Here is a 23,009-nt window from a genome sequence, read left to right on the forward strand (position 1 = left end):
ATCTGCTGTCATAACTGTGTTATCCAAAAACGATTTTTCATTCCACATGGTAAAAAACTTTTCATCCCAGGTATCATAATGCTCTTCTCTGGAAGCTTCTCATAGAGCAGAGAATCATTCCAGTTGCCCCAGTGGATAAGCTATCCTCCCGTAAAGTACATCCATCCTCCCGTAAACTCCATGAAAAGAGAATATAAATATCTTTGGAGGATGTATTTTTTTTGTCAATATATTTTTCATGGTTCCACTTAATGTTGCACTTGCAATCAGAACTTCATCAAGTTGCTCAATCTGTTCTGTCCTCAAACTTTCTCTCATACAAATGACAGGGAAGACACTGTAGTGTCCTCCGGAGTCCAGTGGAGAAAGGGGCTCCCTTAGTGTCCCAAAACCTCTGTTTTTATCTTGGTAAGAAAGTTGGGCTCTTCCCCCTGGCTGGAGCAACTTCCAATGGGATGAAGTAATTTTATCAGTCACACAGTGGGACTCAATGGGCCATTGGCAGAAAATGACTCCCTGGAGGAAGGACTGGTTGTGAAAAGATAAAGAACAATGCCCCACCTCGTTTCAATGGATGGCCCATTAGCAGAATATCTGCCGTTGAGATAAGGATCACTGCCCCCACCCTCAACAGATGGTGATAGAATAGATACCTTTTATCACACTCTGTATTGTAACGTGCGGCTTATAATCAGGTGTGGCTTATGTATGGACAAAGAATGAAAAGTTGCTGGCACCCGGAAGTGCGGCTAATACTCAGTGCGGCTTATAATCTTGAAATTACTGTAATTCTAAATGTCTTGATTTTGTTGAGTGGTGTAATATATGATCATCATACAAACTTGTGGCCTTTCTGAGTCAATACTTCCATGGAACTGTAAGCTCTAGGATTTGTACTCGTGAACAGAAACAGTTCTGAAAGGGTGTTAAAAGTGATAGGTGAAGGGAAAAGAACTCACAAGAACTATTTCCAACACTGAAAATTAAAAACTGACTTCTGTTAACTTATACAGCTTTTCAGCTCAAATAATTTTGCAGTGTTGAAATGCCTAAATAAATGTTCTCTAATGTCCAGTACAGGTGAGTATCTGTGGAGATGACAGTTCTGTAGAGCCACAAGTTTCTTGTCTTCAGTGGAAACTCCCCCAGTCACAGATCGTGCATGCAAAGTAAAAGAACTCTTCTGGAAGCATTTCACCATCCACTAAGCATTTTTCCTCCTGTTCCACAGAAGAGAATATACGCTTTTGCAGATCCTTTGTGCTAGGAATAACGCTGTTCAAAACGTTTCTTCCAAACCCAGGTCATTTACTCTAAGTGTAGCAGAAGAATCTGTGCAGTACAGGAAAAAGAAATATTGTAGACTGTCTTTTCCACTAGCTACTCAGCTATTTCTGATCCAGCCAAAGAATTCTTGCTCTGGATTGCCTCCTCAATTTTTTTGATAGCAAACTTTTTTCCCCATCCTTTGGACTTGCTTGACACTACATACTTGTAACAGTTAAGGTGAAAAACAAGTAATACAGCATTAAGTGTACTAGTCACTGTAATAAACAATTATTTTAAGGGTACAGTAATTTCACGACCATAAGGTGCACTGGACTGTAAGGCGCATCCCCCGGGAGTCGGTAAATTTCGCAACTTTGTAGATCACATAAGGCACACTGGACCATAAGGCGCACTTTTTTTTTGCAGCAAGGAGCCGCACTGCGTGCAACAAAGTAACAAATTACTGGCAGGTGTTCAATTTGCAAACATTTTTCAAAGATCGGTGTAGCCTTTAAACACAGCCCCAAGCTCCCGCCCCATGCAGCGGGCCCCAGCACTCCTGCCTGCCCCCGGCGTCGTCTGGCACGGCTCACGGCTCTGACCGCGCGGCCGGGCTGCGTCCCGGCTTCCACCTGGCCGGCGACGGCAGTGCTTCTCCCCGCCCGCTTTCCCATGGCGGTGGCCACGCTGTTTCTCCCCGCTTTCCCCTGGCCACCCGGGCCGCACCGCTGCTGCTCCAATGCCACTGCCAAGTGGGCTCTGCTCGGGGCTGTTGCGGGCTCGCACTTCTCGTTCCCCCAGCGCCCGGGCCGGGGTCAGCACTGCCCGGCTTCTTGTTCCCCTCGCCCCCGCGCCCAGAGTGGCGCCGCTCAGCTTCTTGTTCCACTGGGGCCGGGGGCAGCTCCCTCCCTCCCCTCCCGGTTCCTGCCGGCTCTGGCCGCCCACTCCCGCCCCACCTCGCGACTCGGCGCTCCGGCGGCACCGCCCCCACCATTGCAGCTTGCACTTCCGGTTTGGCGAATGTCACAACTTTGTCCATCATATAAGGCGCACCGGACTATAAGGCGCACTTCCGAGTTCGGGGGAAAAATTTAGTCAAAAGTGTGTGCCTTATAGCTGTGAAATTACTGTATTAATTTTGGATGATAATAGTAATAAAAAATACGGTGCTGTCATTTCTGAATCATAGATAAGGGTAAAACCCAAGAACTAGCTGAAAGCACATCTCTCTCTCTCTACATATTTCTTCAAAACTTATTTCTTCTTTCCTGCTGGTGAACAATGAACTAGCTGTTTACAAGGCAGGTTTCCATGGTTACAATCTTGCATGGGGCCCACATGGTACAACCTATATCTTTGTTAAATCAAAAAATATCTCCTGCCTCCTAAGCAGAAAGTCCCTACTCTCGTTATTCCTCCTTTAAATCCATTACCTCAGAACTCAATCCGCATGAACTTGCAGGTGGTTGTTTTCCCCCTTTTTTTTTTACACCAGTTTTCTCCTGTTTCTGTGCTTCTGTACAGATTAATTACTCGTGTTTCTTAATGTTAGTTTGTTTTGGTTTTTTATCATCTGTTCTTTGTCACTTAGGCCAAGTAAATGATGAAAACTCTGAACCTGTTTCAAATCACTCTTAACTTTAAAAGCAAAAATATACTGAGTCTTCAGATAGTATGCAATCATTCCATTTTTAAATTATTTTTTTCTTCTTTACTGGAAAGCTACTACCAAGATGCCGATGTCATTATGATAGTTGCCCTGGAGAGCAGAACAACTTGCTGACTGCACTCGAATTATCCACACATCAGCTCTTCCATGCTGATCACAAGTTTAATGGGTATTTTCATGGACTGTATCTGTAGAACAAATTTTCTTTGCATTCATTACAGAAATGACAAAATCCAATGCAATGCTTAATTCATCTGCTCCTTCAGCTGTTCTGATTTGCACTTGAATTCTACAGAATTTTGCAGTAGACTACAACTTTGTGTATTTTAGAACTCTCCTAAGTTTTGTTTTCAAACTCCCTGCTTAATTTTTTAGCATGTCTCCTTCAGTAACTAATCTATGACAGTTTTGCATATTTCATAGAACCAGTTATACATTTTATTAGACCAATTTTAACTACTGCTACTCCTCTGACAGACCTAAACAAAAACTCAAGCCCCTGCTTGTACCTCCAAGGTCTAACTTCCAGTCAGGTGCAATTTACTGAACTATACTGGGAGTCTTTGATACATAGCAAGATGACTTGGTTGATTTTGTACTTTCGAATAACTTTCTGCAGTCATCTTTCGTGACACTTCTATCTAACTGAATTATTACTTAATCTCAGTACTTACCCAACTTTTTCCTGTTTTATGAACCACAGTATTTTTACTACTTACAAACAAATGTAGTTTATCTGATCAGAATCTCTTTTTCCATTGTCTTTTAAACACAGAATTGCTCTGGAGTTTTAGAGAAGCAGATTCTGTTATAACTGTATCATGTTCTGATTCCTTTCAGTAAGAAAATATTCCATCTCCATGGTTAATCTTACAGATCCTCAGAGTCCTTTTGAAAGGTTTCTTTGCTTTACCTTGATTACAAAACCCCATCACTGTCAGCCTCTGTGGTATCTGTATATTGTAAGAATGCAAGTGTCCTTGGGTGTCTCTCTCTTCTTCCTCTTTGAAGCTTTCAGTATCCAATCCTGTTTGGACTGATGACTGTCCTTGACATATTATATTATGGCCTTATAGTGGACCTGAGCAACTGAAGCAAGTACAAATTCTGAAGCGCTGACAGAGTTGGACTACTTTAAAAGATTACCAGAAGTCTCCTTTCTGTTCCTTCTCCTCACCATACATATAGTGTACAATGCTGAAATAAGCTTCCCCAAGATTTTCAGTAGGCATTTCTATTATTTGAGCTGAAAATACAGGTCTACAGAATGCACAAGAAGTAAAAGAATTATAAACAGTCTCCTGATGGGTTCATTTTTAGGTCCAGGTGTTTACTTCCACAGTAGTCTATGTTCCTGCTTGCTTGTGTGTGCTGGTTTTTCTGCTCAAGTCCTTTTTGAAGGTTATTTTTGTTAATGACTTCCAAGTTTATCCAAGCTTTTCTGGCATCCCCTGTTTCATGGAAGGTCCAACCACGTTGGTTGTCATTTATTGATGTGACTTGCCAGGTTCATCCCATTTCCAGATGGGGAACACTGCAACCACACTTCCCACTCCATGTGGACTTTTTCAACTTGCTGTCCCAACAAGGATTCAATTCTTGCTTTCAGATCATCTTTCATCCCTACCTGTGAAACTTTCAGGTTGTATTTTTGCTTCTTTAGTGAAGGGTCACTCTTTTACATATCTTTTTTTTTTTTCCTTTCATAGCCCTTATTTAAACTGTAGCCTCCTTTGGTTTTGAAGACCATCTCCATTATTTGCTCTGTCTCATCTTAATAAAGTTTCATGATTTCTTTCTTTGGAAAATGAATTTGGCTTTGACATTTATGCCAATCCCTTTGGCCTGCTGACAGCTGTTTCTACGACCACTGGAGCACATGAAGTGTGTTTCTGAAAAAGCTGACTATATAATGCACATCAAATCTTGAAGAGGCAAATACAGAAATACGGAACTGTAACAGATTACCACAGTTATCAAAATTTGCCAATTTGCATCAGAGAAATTCACCATGCTCCCTCTCAAAGTTATTTATATTTCTTGCCTGCAGTGGTCCTACTCTAGGGTGCTTCAGACTCCTACCACTTGTTTTCTAACTTCCTGACAAAAGTAATTTAAGTTATTTAAAGTTATGTAAGTTACTTTAAACTAACTAGTTCTCATGCCATCACTATTTTTTTAATGTGCTCTCCCTCTCTGGATCTTTGATGATATTTTTAGGTATCAATTGTATTTACTCTTATGATTAATTTTGTTAAATTTTGTTAAATTAATTCAGATTGTTCGTGCCTCACAGAAAGAGCGTCCCTCGTTCTGTTACACAGAAATCTGTCCTTCCCCATGACTCTTCCTGTCCAAAAACATCTCTCAGTCACAGAGAAACTGAGCAGCCTACAGTATTCTAGATGAGGTATGACGAACTGATTTGTGTTGAGGCACCAGTATTTAATAATTTCTTATGAATTATCCTATATGTAACAGTATACATTTTCATATGGTCTCATGCATCTCAATGACAATTCATAGTCCATTTGTGATCTTTGCAGCTTGCTACCAAGCTATTTGTAAGGTCCCAAAACTGAGGAATTAATCTTGTAGTTCAGTAATTCTTTTAGCGTAACTATCTTCCTCTAGATTTATCCACTGAAATGCTGAAAATGGGACATCTAGGGAAATCTAGCTGAATTCTTTGACGTCCTGTAATTTACTGAAATCTGGAAAATCTAAGGCTAATATACTTCCACTATTTATCAAATTATTTCTCTTAGCACTTTTTGCAAGGATGAATGTATTACAGCTCTAGACAACTGACCTCTTTAATGCAACTACAAGGCACTGGTCATCACCACAACCACTGAGCATACGACAACAAGGAATACAATGGAGTTAAATTAAGAATGGGAGATTGAAGGTTGGACAACAAGGAAACTTTCTGAAAGTGATTATGTAGAGATTTTGGAACAGGCTCCCATGGGAAGCGATGGAAACCCTACTTCTGGGCACATTAAAGTTATGGGCAAAACTTTAGAAATGCAACACAGAACAATCTTACTTGTTTCACTGGACTAGATGATTTCTCAGCTCTTTTCCTTTTAAGCTCAAGAATTCCACACCAGCAATGTTGAACAAGTACTAAATATTGTTAGGCTAAGAGGAATTTCCTGAGCTGTACCTGCACAAGGGAATTCTCAATTAGAAATGCCTTCTACAGCCAGGCTTTGGCCAGTGTGAAGAGAACATTCACAGTTACTTCCCTGCCACTGCAAAAAAGTGCCAATGACTCATTTTTATTACACATTAAGCCCTAAGAGCATTTCTGTCAGCACTGTACAGACACCAGCCTTCACTCTGGAGTAGCAAGAGCTCCAAGGACAGTATGCTATTTGGTCGGCTCCTCTTTCTTTAGATGTCTCACATTCAAGTGCCAAACAGGCCCATGCCTGCTTATTCAATGTACTCTGATAAGAGCATAACCTGAGGCTGTATTTTAGTGCTTCAGGATGGTTCGAAATTATGTGGGAACAGTTTTGTAAATACGCAGGGAGAGACCTTGTCAAATAATCTAATTGTTTTTACAATCCAACCCACTCAATTATCTCTGGGAGTAGATGTAAAAACAGAGCCACTTAAAACAACAGAAAAATAGTACACAGATGTAAATCACTGGGTGCGGGAAATGCACCACATATTTTTACATCTGAAAACAGGAGACAGAAATATGGTCACACAAAAGCAGGATGCTCTTTTATAATATAGAGAAAATACACAGTAGTAATTTTCTCCCTTCCTTTCTCCCTTTTACAACCTCTGACCTGATTTTTTTAGCAGACTAAGCACAGCCTGCTCCTTATAAAGTCAGTTCTACATCTTACAGTCTTTGAAATGTCTAATGCAGTACTGTACCATTACTAACATCCACTGCAGTTTATTAAGTGAAAAGTAAAGGAAGAGAAGAGAAGAGAAGAGAAGAGAAGAGAAGAGAAGAGAAGAGAAGAGAAGAGAAGAGAAGAGAAGAGAAGAGAAGAGAAGAGAAGAGAAGAGAAGAGAAGAGAAGAGAAGAGAAGAGAAGAGAAGAGAAGAGAAGAGAAGAGAAGAACAAGCCATTTTATCTTCACATCAACTATTTTCACTGAGTACATTTTTCTTGCACCAATGGAACTGTGCTGTTGCAAAATGACACCAAATTTCACCCTGAGGTGAAAAGGCAATGCCTCACAAAAGCAGAATTAAGAGGTACCTGAGCAATATCAGGTATCAGATTTAAAACAAAATAAAAAACTTTTTTCACAGTGCCGAAATTAACTGTAGCCCAGAGTAGAAATGGTTCAAAAAGTAAGCAGATTAGTTTATGAAAGATGGGTACTTCAGTAATTTTTATAGACAATGATCTAGATAGAAGCTCCAGCATTGGAAATTGCTACATTTCTGACTGCTGAACGCTGATTCTTCTCTCCCCCCTAAGCATCCTCTCTTAAACATAATGTTTTGATAGAGCACTTTGGTCCAGCCCAGCAGATATTTCCTTTGTTCTGAATAAACTGTGCTCAAAGTTGCACTTTCCTTTTTTTTTCACCAGGATAAGGTAAATTTATTCTGCAGGCTTGCACTGGTGTAGATGCATGGCTGCAAAACATGCTCAGGTCAGTATGGACAACCTCTGTCCTCACATACTACATATTCTAATGTCTGCAGCTCTGGAAAGGGGTTTTCTGGAAAAGGGCACAGAAAATATTCCCATGTGAAGCGAATTTGCTTGTTTACTGTTAGATAATTTACTTTCTTTGAAAGATTAAAAGATAGGCTTTTTATGGTTCATGACAAACCTGGGTCTGAATCAGAGCAGAGGGCTGCATTCCCTGCATTCCTGACAGGTCTCAAGGGTGAGTCCTGGCATCAGCTGCAGAGGAACAGCACAGAGTGCAGAATGCAGGTCTTGGCACCGTGGGGGTAAAAAATACTTCAAACACTGATACAGACGCCCTTAGAAGTTTTGTTACAGTCAGATACAGTAATAGCCTTAAATGAACCAGGTGACTGGTTCATCTAACACCCTCAGAACAGCGTAAATCAGCACGAGATGCAAGGTTTTGAAAATCATTTCTGCCTTTGAGTCACTTCAGTTATTCGAGGCCTCAGCTGAACACTTCAGATGTGGTTTCATAACTGACTCCAACAAATCTAAGATGGTGGTATCTAGGGAAGTGGATGACCCCATCTTTCTGCTCACCCTCCCCTGTGTGCTTTCAGTCATGTGGCCATGCAGTGATTTGCATCTACTAAACCACCTGAAAATTAGTAACTGTTTTATGCAGGGTTAATTTTCAGTCATTTGCAAGGGAGCAACCACTACTGCCAAAGAGAGAGAAGTGATGGAAGTGTGCAGTCAAAAGCAGGGCCACCCTTTCAGCATCAGCAGCAATGATACATCTACTTATGTATGTATGTATGTGAAACAGCACCTGTAGATTATTTATAGAACATGTCTCTAGAAGTAACAACCTTGTCATAAATCCTCTGTCTTTGTAAGAGTAGCTAGTGCGATTCTTTTAGACAAGCCTTAAAAATTAAAAAAAAAAATTTCTTATGATTGGCAATAAAAATTAAGCTGGTTTTGAAAATTGTCTTGTATGATTATAATGTAAATGAACAAGAAACTTCTAATTTCCTCATTTTGTTAATGTGTATTTCCATACTGCCCCTTGATTAATATTGTGATATTGAATGATCTATTTCGTCGTTATTTTCATATAAATCTGATCTCATCTGAGACAAGTCATCATAAATACACCTTAAAATGTTTTCAGTCATCTGCAGTCAACGTGCCGATAATGATTTTCATTCTTAAAATGACTCCAGAGATAAATTACTCATTTTATGTGATGGAAATAACCCTCCTAGGGGTATTGGGAGGATGCAATAAAGATCCCACCAGATGTTAAAATATCATAAAAATTCACTAATTTTCCCACAAAGCCAGACACATGGACTTTTTATGCAGAACTGTGTATTAGTAGGGAAGACAGATATTCCTGAAATAGGAGAACAATTTTGATCTTACTGCACTTCTAAATAGCCATAAACACTCAGCAGCAGCACTTGACAAGCTCAAACCCACATATTTTGATCCACTGGATGTCTGCATCTCATTTTCCTTTTCAGGGACATTTGGGTGGAGTAGACAAATGCACCATAATGAAAGAACTGGAGGTGAGGGCTCAGATCTCAGGGACCTGTTTCCTCACAACAGTGAAGGACATAGCAAAACAGGGCAACTTCCACCTGTCAGAGGGGGAAGAGTTAGGATCTTCTTAAATCATGCATGAGATAAAATCAAGTATCACTGTACTGATTTGTACTGATATCATTAGGACACTCTTTAACAGTTTAATGAGTGGCAGGTGGTTGCTTAATTTCCATAGGTCTCCTCTGATGTCTGATGGTAACTGTGAGCTTTGAATAGATTGCTGAACCAGGTCCATTTAGAGATCCTCAATGGAACCTCAGGTTAAAGCTGCACTGCAAGAGACTTGGAAGAGGTAGCCATAAAAAAGTGGAAAAAATGACAAAAAACAAGGCCAAGCAAAAAACTTTCAATCATATTGCCTCAGATAAGCATTTACATTTACATTATTTGCTAATGGGGAGCACTTTGTGAAAAATTACAATGCAACAGCGGGCAGGAAACTCAGAAGTACTCATTCCTCTTTGGAAGAGAGTTTTTCTGTCATTTTTTGGTGTTGTTTTTGTTGCTGTAACTAACTTACATATTTGTTTTTACAAAGTAAGCCCCATTAATGAAAATTATTTTATGCTTCCTTGCTACTATACCAACAAAATGAAATCCAAAGTCTTGCATGATGTGACATGTAAACCATTTGCGCTGAAGTGACTGCCAGACATGGATAAAAAGTTTTTATCCTGAAGAAATGCGCAAATAAAATGCCAGCATAATCTCAATTTATTTACTGAAAGTAACTGCAGAATATTTTGTGTCCTCTCTTTTCAGAAAATCTATTTAATTGGGTCTAGTACTCAATAACCTACAGCATCAGAAGAGAAAGTGACGTATTTTCTCTTCAATTTGAAAACAAGTGGGTTTTTTTTAAAAGGAAGATATAAATCAATTTTGTTGGCATTTCTTGGGAAAAAAACCCTCACTGGTGTTGACATCTAAGGTAAAGCACACATATATTCAAAGAAAGTATTATAAGTGTGTTACAAATACACTAACATTTTGCCAGTTTCACGCAAGATCCTGATGCAGGCCAGGTTTTAAGAGCTGGATAGTCTCAGCTCCACCTAGATGCTCTGATCACAACTGCATGCACTTATCTCACTTAACATTCTTCTATGTCATCATTCAGCTTCATTTCCTTTCTTTAATGCAGTCAAAAGTAATCAGAAATAAATAAACGGATTATCAATTTTTGATAATACAGCTTCAGATTTTCCAGACACCCAACTGCTCCTTTGCTCATGCAAAGTTAGAACTGAGTGCCCATTTTTCTGCACCAGGAAAAATGTGACAGTTCATTAGCTTCTGCTATCCAACTCTAAAGTGACAGTCACATCAATCTACCTCCTCTGTCCCATGGAGTATCTCTGTTAGCGCAAAGCCTATTAAAAATTTCTCCAAGGGCCAAGACCAACACTTGGAAAAGAGTCTAACTTTCCACGAAACCAAAAGCATGCCATATTACCCACCATCTCAGACTCCCCCACCTAACCTCATTCTTTCTGGTGCTGTTATTTCAGACTTTTATCAGGTCTCAGTCTGAACACAGCTGGGAGCAGTGATCTCCACCCTGCCCCTCCAGCCTGAGTAACGTAAGTTTGAATCTTTCATTCATTCATTCATTCATTCATTCATTCATTCATTCATTCATTCATTCATTCATTCATTCACTGACAGAAATATCAAGAGTTTTTTTTAAATGACAGCAAGATGCCTGGACTATCAGTCTGCCAGAAGGATCTTCATCACTGTGTAAATAACTGGTTGTTAGAGAGAAACTGCTTTGAAGTCACCATTTGTAGCACCCACAGCACTTGGGCTGATCAGTTTTTACAGGGCTACTTTCATGGCAAGCGCTTTTTGTCCCATCTGAAGAGTTTCTTTGTGAGCAATGAATGAGAATGCATCTTGGGAATGGTGTGATACTTCAAAAGATGGTTCTTGTAGCTTATCTTGCAGTAAGCTTCTTCTCTGAAGGAAATGCTGCAGAGCCCTTGTATTGATCACAGTGATAGTCTTTTATCACTGGGCTGTCTGCACTATCACTATCCAAAGCAAATCTTTGCAAGCTGTGACTCCTATTAATTAATACATGTATAGATATATTCTGTCTTTTATAATGCAACACTTTTCTTCTGCAAATGCTTCAAAACAAGCTGGTCTTGCTGAAGTCCATGAAAGTTTACTCACTGCCTGGTGAAAAGCTGAAATTTAGATTATTTTTGGCCTTCTACAGTCAAGAATGTCTTTATGTTTGAAAAACAGAAGTTTGGGGGTTTGGAGCTGTTTTGTTTAGCTGTGTTTCCCGTACCAAGTTTCAATGGAGATTAAAAAACAAGCACCACTTGCACACCTAAGCAGTTAGCCAAAGGCAGAAGTTAAAATCAGAAAAGGAAAACTGATAGGTAAAGCACATTTAATGGAAGTTTCTAACCTGCAATCAGTTTGCAGGTGCAGGGAAGACTGACATTTAAAACCATACCACATTTTGAGCAACATACCCCTACATACCCAGACACAAGTTTGTTCTGAAGATGCTGAAAACCGTTTTAAAACATTTATTAACTTTAACGTTTAAACTAAATTTTTTTAACTTAAAAAAGCTATGGTCATAGTTGGTTTTGGTTTTTTTAAAATAAAATAATGACACACTAAGTTTTAGGTGTGAAAGCCATTACTTACGTCTACATCCATATACTTAATTTATCTTTGATCACAGGATAATTCAACTATTTTAATACTCTTTAGCTTAGCTGCAATGACTCTTGGATGCTTATCTGAACATAGTAAAAACTTGCATGTGGATAATAATCCCTTAAGCTGAACACCTCTTGCTCACAGCAGCGCCAAGGGTACCAGCTCATGGGTTTTAACACGATTTCCAGTATGCACATATTAGATGCTTGAGCAAATGTACAAACTTCACAAGGTAATCCTGGCAATGTTCTGTTTTGCTGTGGTAGATTTCTGGGTGTTTTAAACTTCCTTCCTAAGAAGGCTAGAGGGTCATGGAAAAAATTCCGCTCAGTTCTGTAGATATTTTTTCCTCATTTAATACAGAACTTTTCAAAGTCCTGCTGGAAACCTTGTAACTTTCAGCAATTCTGGCTTAAATGATTTTATGCATCAACAGAAACACTTATTGAAACTGCTAATGACCAGTAGCTGGGAAACAAAATAAGAGCAAGTCGGGAAGAACCTTTCTCTCCTTTTCTTCTGCTTTGAGTTATACAATCAATCTTACCTGATCTCAGCAGCCAGATTCTTTCACCTTTGAATTAGACTACAGTCTATAGACAGTGAAAAAACTAGCCTTAAAACACAGGTTTACATATGTTTTATGTAACAAGGATACTTCCCTACGTTTAGCAAGATGATGTAATTTTGCTGTTTCCTGCCTTCATTCACTCTGAAGCTCGATGTCCATAGTTACATCACATGACAATGGGAAGACCCTTGCACAAACTAATAATAAAAATGCATTGCTTCTTATCAATGAGCCAGGGTAATTTTTACAATATGCTGCAAAATGCAAAGTGGATCCTTTCAGTTTCTCTTTTCAGCAGTTCAGCATTTTCTGTCTTTATCGGTAGAGTTACTCTCATGGCAGTTGGGATACTCAGAATAGAAAAAGGAAACAAAAAAATCATGAGGAGGCAACAAACCCCAAAGACACCCAACATGCACACAGCATGGCAGCTCCTCAATATGCTCCAGAGATGCTGTGCCAAGCTACAGCAGCTGATTCTGGGGGCAGAGCCAGAAAGCGTGGAAATGGGGTCAAAAAGCAAGAAGCTGGCAGGGTTTCTCCGGCATTAATGGAGGAGAGAGCTAAATCTGCAAGTGAGCTCATGTCTGAGCCAAGGACAACCAGAAGAGCTGGTAGGAGAGGGACAACAGTTGCAGCAGACCTGGTGATAATCGGGGTGCTCTTTAACAGCTGGCTTGGGAAATAGCTGTGATTTTGGCTGCCAGGTGCACCTGAGCTTCCTTCAGCACAATTCTATTTGGAATAACCCAGTAACATATGGAAGGAACCACTTGATGCATATTCACAGAGGTGGAAAATCAGAGCATGATGGTGTGGCATTTTCACAAGTATCTGTGGGGTTTTTTTCAGGCAAAATACCTGGGATTCAGCAAAAGCTTTATCTTAAAACGGATACTTCAGAAACTTTAACCACACCTGACTTAATTTACAAAGGAAGTCAGTGTCAGTACAGAAGCTTGACTGATGGGAGTTTCAGAAAACTAGCACATACTTATCCTCTGTCATCAGTCACAATTTAATTTAGAGCCAGTAGTCAGTAACTGATTACTTGTACACCGTAACTTCAATCCTTGCTGGGAAGCAACTGTTTTCAGAGACACAAGTAACTTTAGCTGTACACATGGTTCACACTGCAACATCAATAGAAAAATAAAAGCCTTCAGAAACTTACCACTGAGGTAAGAGCCATCTGAAAACTGTAGATTCGTGCAAGGCCAAAGTCAGCCAGCTTTATCTGCCCGTTGCTGGTTACCAGGATATTTTGGGGTTTCAGATCCCGATGCACCACACGATGCGAATGCAGAAAATCCAGTCCCCGAAACAGCTGAAGCATCATATCCTATACATAAAGAAGAAACCAATATGCAGTTATCAAGACAAGGTGGCAAAGTCAGTAATACCCCAGTCATAATCTGAAAAACTGATTTAATATTGACTTAAATATGTGCACAGGAGGTAAAACCAACTATTAAATAAAATAGACAGAATGTTGCTAGAACAAATGGAATCGACCCAATGTTCTTGCTGAGTTAATATACACTTTCTAGTTGAATTACTTGAGGTTGACTAACAGTAGTATAAAGATTAATCAATATACTTAAAAAAATATCGAAAGTGTGTCTCTAAATCCCTGGACAACTTCAAAAGAATGCTGTCCAAGTAAGAAAAATACATAGCATTTTTGCTCTTTAAACTACATTCCACTTTGAATTCTCAGTAGCTTATGCTTTGTCCTGCTGTGCTGAAGTGAAATTTTATAATTCATTTTAACAGACACAAGGACCTGTTTCAAACAGAAAAACTGTTTAAATGACAAATTGAATTTTATTTAATGTTACAGAGGGAAAAGGTTCACTTGCCAAAACCTGTTGTATAGAATTTACTGAATAGGACAGAAATTACCTATAGAAGAAAGTTTAGCACAAAAACAGTGTAATAATCGTAATTCTGATTCTTCTATTTTGTTATAGTGATACAATCTTCCACAACATTTCCACAGCAGAAGAAACTATTTTATCTGTACTCATGTTTTGACAATCTTAGTAATGTGAAAAGAATGAACCAGCAGACTCAAAACCAAATACTAGAAATCCCCTGCATTCCAAATTCAAAGGATACTGTCAACTTGAAAATTGTATTTGCTGAACAGGCAGTTACAAGAAGATGCTGCAACAAGGAAGAAAAAAAAAATGGATAAATAAGTTTATTTTCTGCATGCAATTGACTTGAGCTCATGAAACTGCAGTTCTGTGTATGCTGGTGGCATATGCCCTTTTCATAAGCCATGCAGCAGGGTGTCCTCCTGTCCTGTTGTTAGCAACCAAAATTATCTTGGAGAAGGGCATGGCATGAAAAAGAGAACAAAAGAAGGATAACTTGACATTGGTTGCTTTTGTTCTTCTCTATGGACTTGGGCATGTTCCAAGTAAATATTCAAGGCACACTACTGAAAGGAATTATATCTGAACATGGGTATAAAAATAGCTCAAAACATTCAGCTTGATAATATTGGTTAAGTTGGATGCATTTTAAGGTAGGCTTCAGAGATATTGCTAAATAATTTAATGCAAAATTATTATTTTCTTGTAATGTTTCTTGGTCATTCATATAGAAAATATTATAAAATATATAGATACTAAGTTTGGAAGCTCTTACCTGACCTCTGACAAAACAAGGCCATTTCTCTATACAGCCACCTAATGAAGCAATCAGCTTTTATGTGAAGATCCAAATGATGGATATTTTACCATGAAATTTGGATGCTGTGACAGTATTAAATTATCACCATCCCTGAAGGAAGGTCGTGAACCGAGAACCTCATTTCCTGCTAGATGATGCCTTTTATTTCCTTTGCTTCCCCAGAAAAAATTGGGAACTGGTCATTTTGACAAGCGGTATAATATGGTTTGGACCTTTAAATGAAATACACAAAGTATATTGAATCCTCTTGTATTTACACTTTTTTTTTTGCAGTTCAGAAGTTTGCGAGAACTTGGCTACAGCTCTGCAGGTTTCAGTCATTAGTAGAATTAATATGTATCATATCTGGTCACTCTGTGCCATTTTAACTTCTACCAAATCCCAAAAGTCTTTGCAACAGTCTTGGAGATGTGAAGAACATGCCAACAACATTATACAGTAATTTCACGAATACAAGCCGCACCAATTTGACCAAAATTTTGGTGGAAACCCGGAAGTGCGGCTAATATTCCAGGGCGGCTAATCTATTAACAAAATTCTAAAAGCTGCCAACACGGAAGTGAGAGCCCGCGGCAGCCCCAAGCCAAGCTGGAGCCCGGCCGGCCCCGGCAGAGGTGGGAAAGCCTGGCAGAGGCGGGGCCAGCAGTGTGGGGGGCGGGCGGCAGAGCCTGAGCCAGCAGGGCGGGGCAGGGAGGGCGGCAGAGCCTGAGCCAGCATGGCGGGGGAGCCCGGGAGAACTGCGGCTAGCAGTGCAGGGGAGCATGGCAGAAGCAGGAAGGCCGGCGGGTGGGGCTGCCTGGCAGCGGGGGAAGCCCAGCAGAATCGGGGCCAGCAGCGTGGGGGAGCCCGGCGGTGCGGGGGCCTGCAGTGCCGGCCAGGGCGAGGAAACGCGGCGGCGGTGCAGACGGGAGGGGGCGGCCGGCGAGCCTGGTGGCGGCGGCGGCAGCCCTGCCGGCGGGGCGAGCGAAAGCGGCGCTCGGCGAGCCAAAGCGCCGCTCGCGAAAGCGCCGCTCGGCGAGCCAAAGCGCCGCTCGCGAAAGCGCCGCTCGCGGGGGCGGGGCGGGCGCGGCGCGGGGCGAGCGAAAGCAGCAGCGGGGCGGGCGGCGAGCCCGGCGGCGGCAGCCCTGCCAGCCGGGCGAGCGAACGCGGCAGCGGGGCGGTGCTGACGGGAGAGGGGGGCCAGCGAGCCCGGCGGCGGCGGCAGCACCACCCGGCCAGCCCCGCCGAGCCGTGGCGCTGAGCTGGGCCACCCGGCCCCGTCGGCAACCATGAGCGGGCCGAGCCTTCCTGGCCCCGCCCCGAGCCAGTAAAGCCCGCTATGCCACGATCCTGTTACTAATTGGCCAATTTGTGAAAGCTGCGCACGGATTCTCGCGACGAACGAAAGTGTGGCTAATATTCGGGGTGCGGCTTATCTATTGACAAAGACAGCAACATTGTCGAGGCACCGGGGGTGCGGCTTATAATCCGTGCGGCTTGTATTCGTGAAACTACTGTACATATGGTTATACGGTTTTAAACATGAACTTGGTTGTTTCACTGAATTTAGGCCTATTTTTTCTTTTTATTCTAGGTTGACATAGTATCAAATAAGAAAATTATTTAAAGAACTGAAGTATTAGTCAGTAGACCCTGGCAAGTCCCTTTTTGGTGACATTTATGTATCCTATTCATTTATCAACTCTGTAAACTCATTCAGGCAGTTACCAAACATATTAAGAATATTTTTTCCAACAACTGATGCTGGTTTGGTTTCAACTTTCTTCCTCAAGCTCAGCATAACACAACTCTGCTCTGCTCATTTCAAGCTGCAAACAACGTCTTCAGGTTCTATATTCAGAGTCTTCTTACAGCCACAGGTAAAAAAATATTTGAAAATGGAAACTGACATATCTTCCTTTCTACCTACCAGACTCAAAAGATGACTATCATTTACAGAAGTTCTCTTCACACACACAAGAAATAATTTGTGCTACAGAAAAGTGTACCGGGAAAGTGTACATTTAAAAGGTGTTAGAAAGAAGAAGAGCAAGTAGAGGGAAAAAAGTGTTGTATCTCCTCTTCCTGAAAATTCAGGGTTAGTCCATATAAGCTGTTTTCTAGTACTCAGGTTGGACTGTTGATTACACTTATTACTAACTATGATAGCTATTAACAGATTTCAGTTCAAAATTATCTGGAAGAACAGCCCAAAGTTTTGTGTGTGTAAAGAAGGGCACTTGGATCTAAAAAGTGAATCATTACTGCTCAGTTTTAAAATTTGCAGCAAGTTAGAAAAAAAGCAGAAGCCAAAATCACAACATACGCTTATTATTATGAACCTTAAAAACAGAATTGCAAATGTGGCAGCTTAAAATTTTGTGCTGCACGTAAGCCTAGTCAAAAACCATTAGACCTTGCTTTCGTAAAATTATTTCATTCACTTGGTCAGCGACTTGCAAGAAACATAAGGCAGGGTCTGGACTCTGTGCTTCCTTTGACACTGTAACTAACATCAGAAGATACTAACCTTCGCTAGCAAATTGGATAAAGGCTGTAAACATGCACAAACCAGATCACTACCTAATTAAATCAGGATAATTTCACTCATCTAACGGAAATGCATCCATTTTTATTAGTGACGAATGCCCAGTATTATCTCAATTACCAAGTTCTAGAAATAACTGCAAGAGAGTTTTCATGTGCCTCAAGCATTATTTTTTTCCATCTCTGCTTTTCCCTGAGAAATTTTCTGTGGTAGACAAGCATACCACACTTTGGAATCACAGAATCGTATTTCAAAAGTTAATTGAAAAACAATCTATTCTATTCAACAAATAAAAACCTTTGTGTCTTAGGAGATTGAAGGAACAAGCTCTAATGAGTCATCATCAGACCTCTACTGATGTCTATCAGTGTTCTTTGGATATTATATGTTTGCAAACAAAGACATAGAATGTGCCTGTTGTTTCCTATTAGAAATTTCTGCCATGCCCTAGTATCACAAAACCTAGGATAGCTGAGTGTTGCTTGAGTTGAAGACACATGCACACATTATCCCACTGCAATTCTTTCAGACAATCACAGCTTTACAATTTTGTTCCTTTTCAGGCTACATTTTCAATGCCATTTATGTGCAAATATAAAATATTTACCCGTAACTCAATTGAAAACTGAACTATTTTGGGATGCAATGAACAAGTACACTTTCTTTAGAGGAAAATACGTAGCTTTAATTTTGTAAAAGTCTCATAATGAAAACAGGACCAAAATTTGTTATGGAAATGCTGCATTTTGCTTGTTCCACTATATAAGGTATTGATGATGATTGCTCAGTCTGACATTTACTGAATTTATCAGCTCTGAATGTCAGGACCAAATTATGATGAACTTTTCAAGCGACACTGTATTATGTCACAAGTCTCAATAATACACAGAAATACATCCTGCATATTCTTCCTCTGTCATCAGTGAGGATGGGGCTGGGCTTGGGCTAGACTGAGCAGCTGCTTCTACTGCCTCTGCCAAAGGCAATATTCATGGCTCACATTTTCCAACTCAGGCAGCAGGAACAGAAAGTCCTGATTTCCTATACATTTTTGTCTCCACCTTGTCCTATCTCCTCTTGATGCTATGCTTCACTGACCCCTCTTAACCCTCCTCCAGCATCTGATCCATAAATCCCTTCCAAGTCACTGGCTTTCAAATATTACTCTGATCCTTTAAGAGTCACCCACCATCTTGACTCTCAACAAAAATACCTGTCAATTATCTGCAGCAACTCACTGCTTGTTTAAGACTCGCCAGATTCTCCGGAGGACTCCACCTGCCTAATCCAAAAGAAGATGGCATGGCTGTCAACCAAAACATTCACGTATCTACTCAAAGACAAAAGAAACCATGAAGTTGATTTCAGTGGTGGTGCCTAGGCACCAGCAGCCAGGACTGCAGGGGCCTCAGCCAGGAGACACCAGGGCTGTGCCCTGCCAGACGCGCTCAGCTCCAGCCGGCTCCGACAGACCCACCGCAGCGCACGGCTGGGCCCGGCAGTCAGCATGGTGGTGCCTCCATGGAGATATATTCAAGGGCAGAAAAGGCTGCAGGGGAAAAGGAGAAGGGAACAAAAGGAGCAAGAAACTGCACAGGAAACACCAAGGCAAGAGAGGAGGAAGAGAAGAGAGGAGAAAGAGAAGATAGTCCACAGCGCAGGAGTTATCTGCACTGCAGCTCATGGATCAGCCAGACATTCCTAAGGGAATTGCAGCCTGTGGAGCCAACTTAGGATAGAAAAGGCACAAAGTGTGAGGAGGAAAGAGCAGGACTAAGGAGCTGCTCCTATGCTGCTTGGGCTGGCCAGGAAAAGTCAGGAGAAGGTATTATCTGAGTATCTGCCTTTTTCTTTGCCCACCATTTGAACTAGCAAACATCTACCTTGACTGGCATTAGACTAAGTAGACTTTCCCCAGGATAAATCTGTTTTGCCCATGATGGTACTTGGTAAGCAATCTTCCTCTCTTACCTCAGCCCATGTGTTGTAACCCTGTACCCAGATGCTTAAGAATGGTATGTCCCTGTAACCCTGTAACCCCTGTAAAACCTATGGACTGACCCTCTGCAATGGGATTGGCAAGAAGCCAAGATCTCCCCTTCCCTTTCCTGATCATTGAAAAACCCCCAGACCTTGAGGATCTTCCTCTTCTCCCCCTTCGGAAGCTATGAAGAAATAAACTGAGGAAAACCCTGTGAAGAGCCTCTATATATCTTATCCTGGTCTACATGATAGCACCCCAGGCTAGCTCTGCAGAGTACACAGGGAGCAGGGCTAGACACAGGGTGTTTTATCACCCATGAGCTTTCTTGCTCCTTGCTGCTCTCTACTTTCTGCAGCTGAGGTGGAAGAAGTCCTGGATGGGAGTCTGACTGCTGGATTAGGCTAACACACCACCATGGTAAAGTATGGATGCTAGATTTTGCCTTGGTAAAGGGGAACACAGTGAGATGCAACCTGAAGGAAAACACCAAGTGTAATGTATCTTCAGGGAACACATGCACCCTGAGATAGCATACACTTATGACTGGCTGCTCATCATATGAAGCCCATGCTTTTCCTCTGCTGGCTACAATGTGAAGAAAGAAAAACCTTGAAACAGGTTAGCCTTCGTTACAGCGATAGGAGTTCCTAATACCAAAGAGTAATTCAGTGGAAGCCCACAAATATACTCAGGTGTGTCACCAAATAAAAGCAACACACTACAGAGCCCTGCAAACCACAACAGACCCTAAATTTGTACTAATATACAGGTTTTATATGTTTTGGGGGGTTTTTTTAACCTATTTTCCTCTTCCAGCCCTATTTCTATGGTAACATTTTGCAAAGCACAACAATCCTTCGGCATCTCTTAACACTTCTCCTACTCTTCATTAGTATCTCATGCACCTTCACAACTTGAATCCTTCACCAAGAGTTTCTGTGTATCTGCAACTCATTTTTCTTTTTGCTGAGCAGAATGGAATGTCCCTATTTTACATGGCAGGTGTTGGGATACTCATACTGAACATTTCCTGTAGGAGTGTTTGCATAAAAGGCAACCACGAGTGTAAACAAAGGGGATGGGTTTTAGACAGCAAAGTGTGATGAATCAGTCAAGGTAGTTTCATTAAAGGATCACTGCCTCCCACTGGAATAGGACCTTCTCAGAGCAGAAGGGGAGCAGGATGAGGCTTCTTTCATGTCCTACTCAGTTATATAGAATTCCCAACCACTGAATTGCTTTCAATTTAAAGGGTGATTTTACACATGCTGGAATGAAAGTTTAAAGAGCTGTCCCATTCTCTGAGGCCTATTTTTGCAAGAGAATAATTACAGCCCTTCTATGGTTATACTTTGTAACAAACAGTCAACATTAATTAATGCCAAAAAAACAATGGCATTCCTGAGGAATTACACAGTACAGATACATGAATAGCAAAAGACATGATTAATGTTGTTACACTGAATCCCAAAGGCATTAGCAATAATGCAGTGATTCCCTGTTAAATGCAGTGATTTTCTTTTTTAGTTTTTGTCCTCACACTGGGCTGGGAACCATCACCAGCCTATCTAGAATGCCATGACTGTGATGGTGGGGGCAGATGCAATTTGCCACTGTCTGTGGAGCTGCAGGATACTCTTCTCCATGCAGCTGGCTGGATGCAGTGGCTGGGACACAGTAAGAGGCAGACAGATCCCTGCCCTTGTGCCCTGTTCCTTTTCTCAGAAGAAAGCTATTCTGATCAGTCTCCCTGCAGGGCATTCAGAAAGGGGATGAGGAGGCTGTCTTTGCCTTCTCCTAGCCACTCTCCCATGATCCAACCAAAGATATACAGGACATAGAGCTCTTCATCTTCCTTACAATGTGTAAGTATTTATCTCAGAGAAATCCTACTGCTTTCCATAAAAGTATTCACAGGGTAAGGGTCATTTCTCAGAAGAGAAGACTGCTGTGATACTCCTGTCAATTAACTAGGAAGTACCAAGAGAATGTGAACTTCACAGCATGTTCAATTTAAATATGTTTACTGTTTTGACAAGAGAACAATAAATTCAAATTATCTATTCACTTAGCCTTATTAATCAACCTTACCATACAAGATACCATACTCATTTTCTGTTCATAGAGTAAAATACTGTGCAAAGAAAGATATCCTCAATTTATTTAGTGTATTATTAATATCTCATAAGCATATGCAAGGAATAGGTGGTATTTTCTATACTGACACCCTAAAGGTAAATAATTTATTGAAAAATAATTAAGTTACATATATTATTAAACATGAAGTAAAATACTTGCACAATTATCTTTAAATTGTAAAACTATTTTAATAATATAAAAGGTACTTTTATGCAGTAAGAGTAGATTCAAAGACATGTTAAAATATATTCTGATAAACAACCTCTAACCAATTTTAAACTGCATTTGTAGGAAAGAAAGTACAGCTGATACAGGGATTTTGGGTTATCCAATTGTTAGCATGAAAAACCATGAAGAACCCTATGGACATGCACTCACAAAAGTATGCATATATGTATACACACATTATAATGCTTTGAATAATCCCACTGAAGACCATGCTATCTATAGTAGTCCACTGCAATAAACACTAAAAAGAATATAGTTCTGTTGTTTGGTTTTGTGTTTTGTTGGTTTTCTGCGGGGTTCTTTTTATCATTTTTTTAATGGCTAGAATTATTTGTGTAGCAATTTAAAAGATAAAATACCTGAAGGAGTGGAGTCTATAGAACACTGTTCTAAATACTATTTTGGTTACTATTGGAAGTAGCAAGAGAATCAATATTACTAAATCCTAAATAAATTACTTTGAAATACAGTAATTGGTCAATTAGTTCAGAGCCAGCCTAGTAAAAATGGCAAATGCAACTATTATGCACAGACTTGCCTGTATATTATGAACATTGTATGTCAGTCCCAATCTAAAGAACTGCAACTGTGCGTGAGACTCAGGAAAAATACAGAATTTTAACCGAATTACGAAGGTCCATGATAGTACTTGAAAAACTTTGAGGCTCCTCAATGCTACTGCATTGCTGTAAGCTTATGACTGAATTTCATGAATGTGTATCACAGCTTTCAGTACAGAGTCCCTTTTTTCCCTTTCTGTGCACCAGTGCACAGACTGAACTCAGGTCTAACATCACAGCAGGCCTAACATATTCTAGTCCCTCTACTTAAACTTGCCAACTGTTCCTTCTGAGTTAGAAAACCAGAACTGCTGAATTTGTACTGTCACAGGAGAACATACTTTCGAGCGCTCCAAACACTCCTCAAATACCAGAGCTCATGAGCAGCAAAGGCAGCCTAAGTAGGACTAGACCATGACAATAGATG

The 23,009-nt window shown here is 40.6% G+C and overlaps 1 protein-coding gene across 2 annotated transcripts in view; it reads right to left on the reverse strand.

Moving 5' to 3' along the window:
* The window catches only part of CDK6 (cyclin dependent kinase 6), a 133,865-nt gene that overhangs the window by 61,009 nt on the left and 49,847 nt on the right, over positions 1–23,009 (reverse strand). For both annotated transcript variants that reach the window (XM_033060866.1, XM_033060872.1), the window contains exon 4: positions 13,616–13,783. In XM_033060866.1, the coding sequence (XP_032916757.1) occupies positions 13,616–13,783 (168 nt within the window). The remainder of the gene's footprint in view (positions 1–13,615; positions 13,784–23,009) is intronic.

Source organism: Catharus ustulatus, chromosome 1, assembly GCF_009819885.2.
Source record: "Catharus ustulatus isolate bCatUst1 chromosome 1, bCatUst1.pri.v2, whole genome shotgun sequence".
In the NCBI taxonomy this organism is placed as follows: Eukaryota; Metazoa; Chordata; class Aves; order Passeriformes; family Turdidae; genus Catharus; species Catharus ustulatus.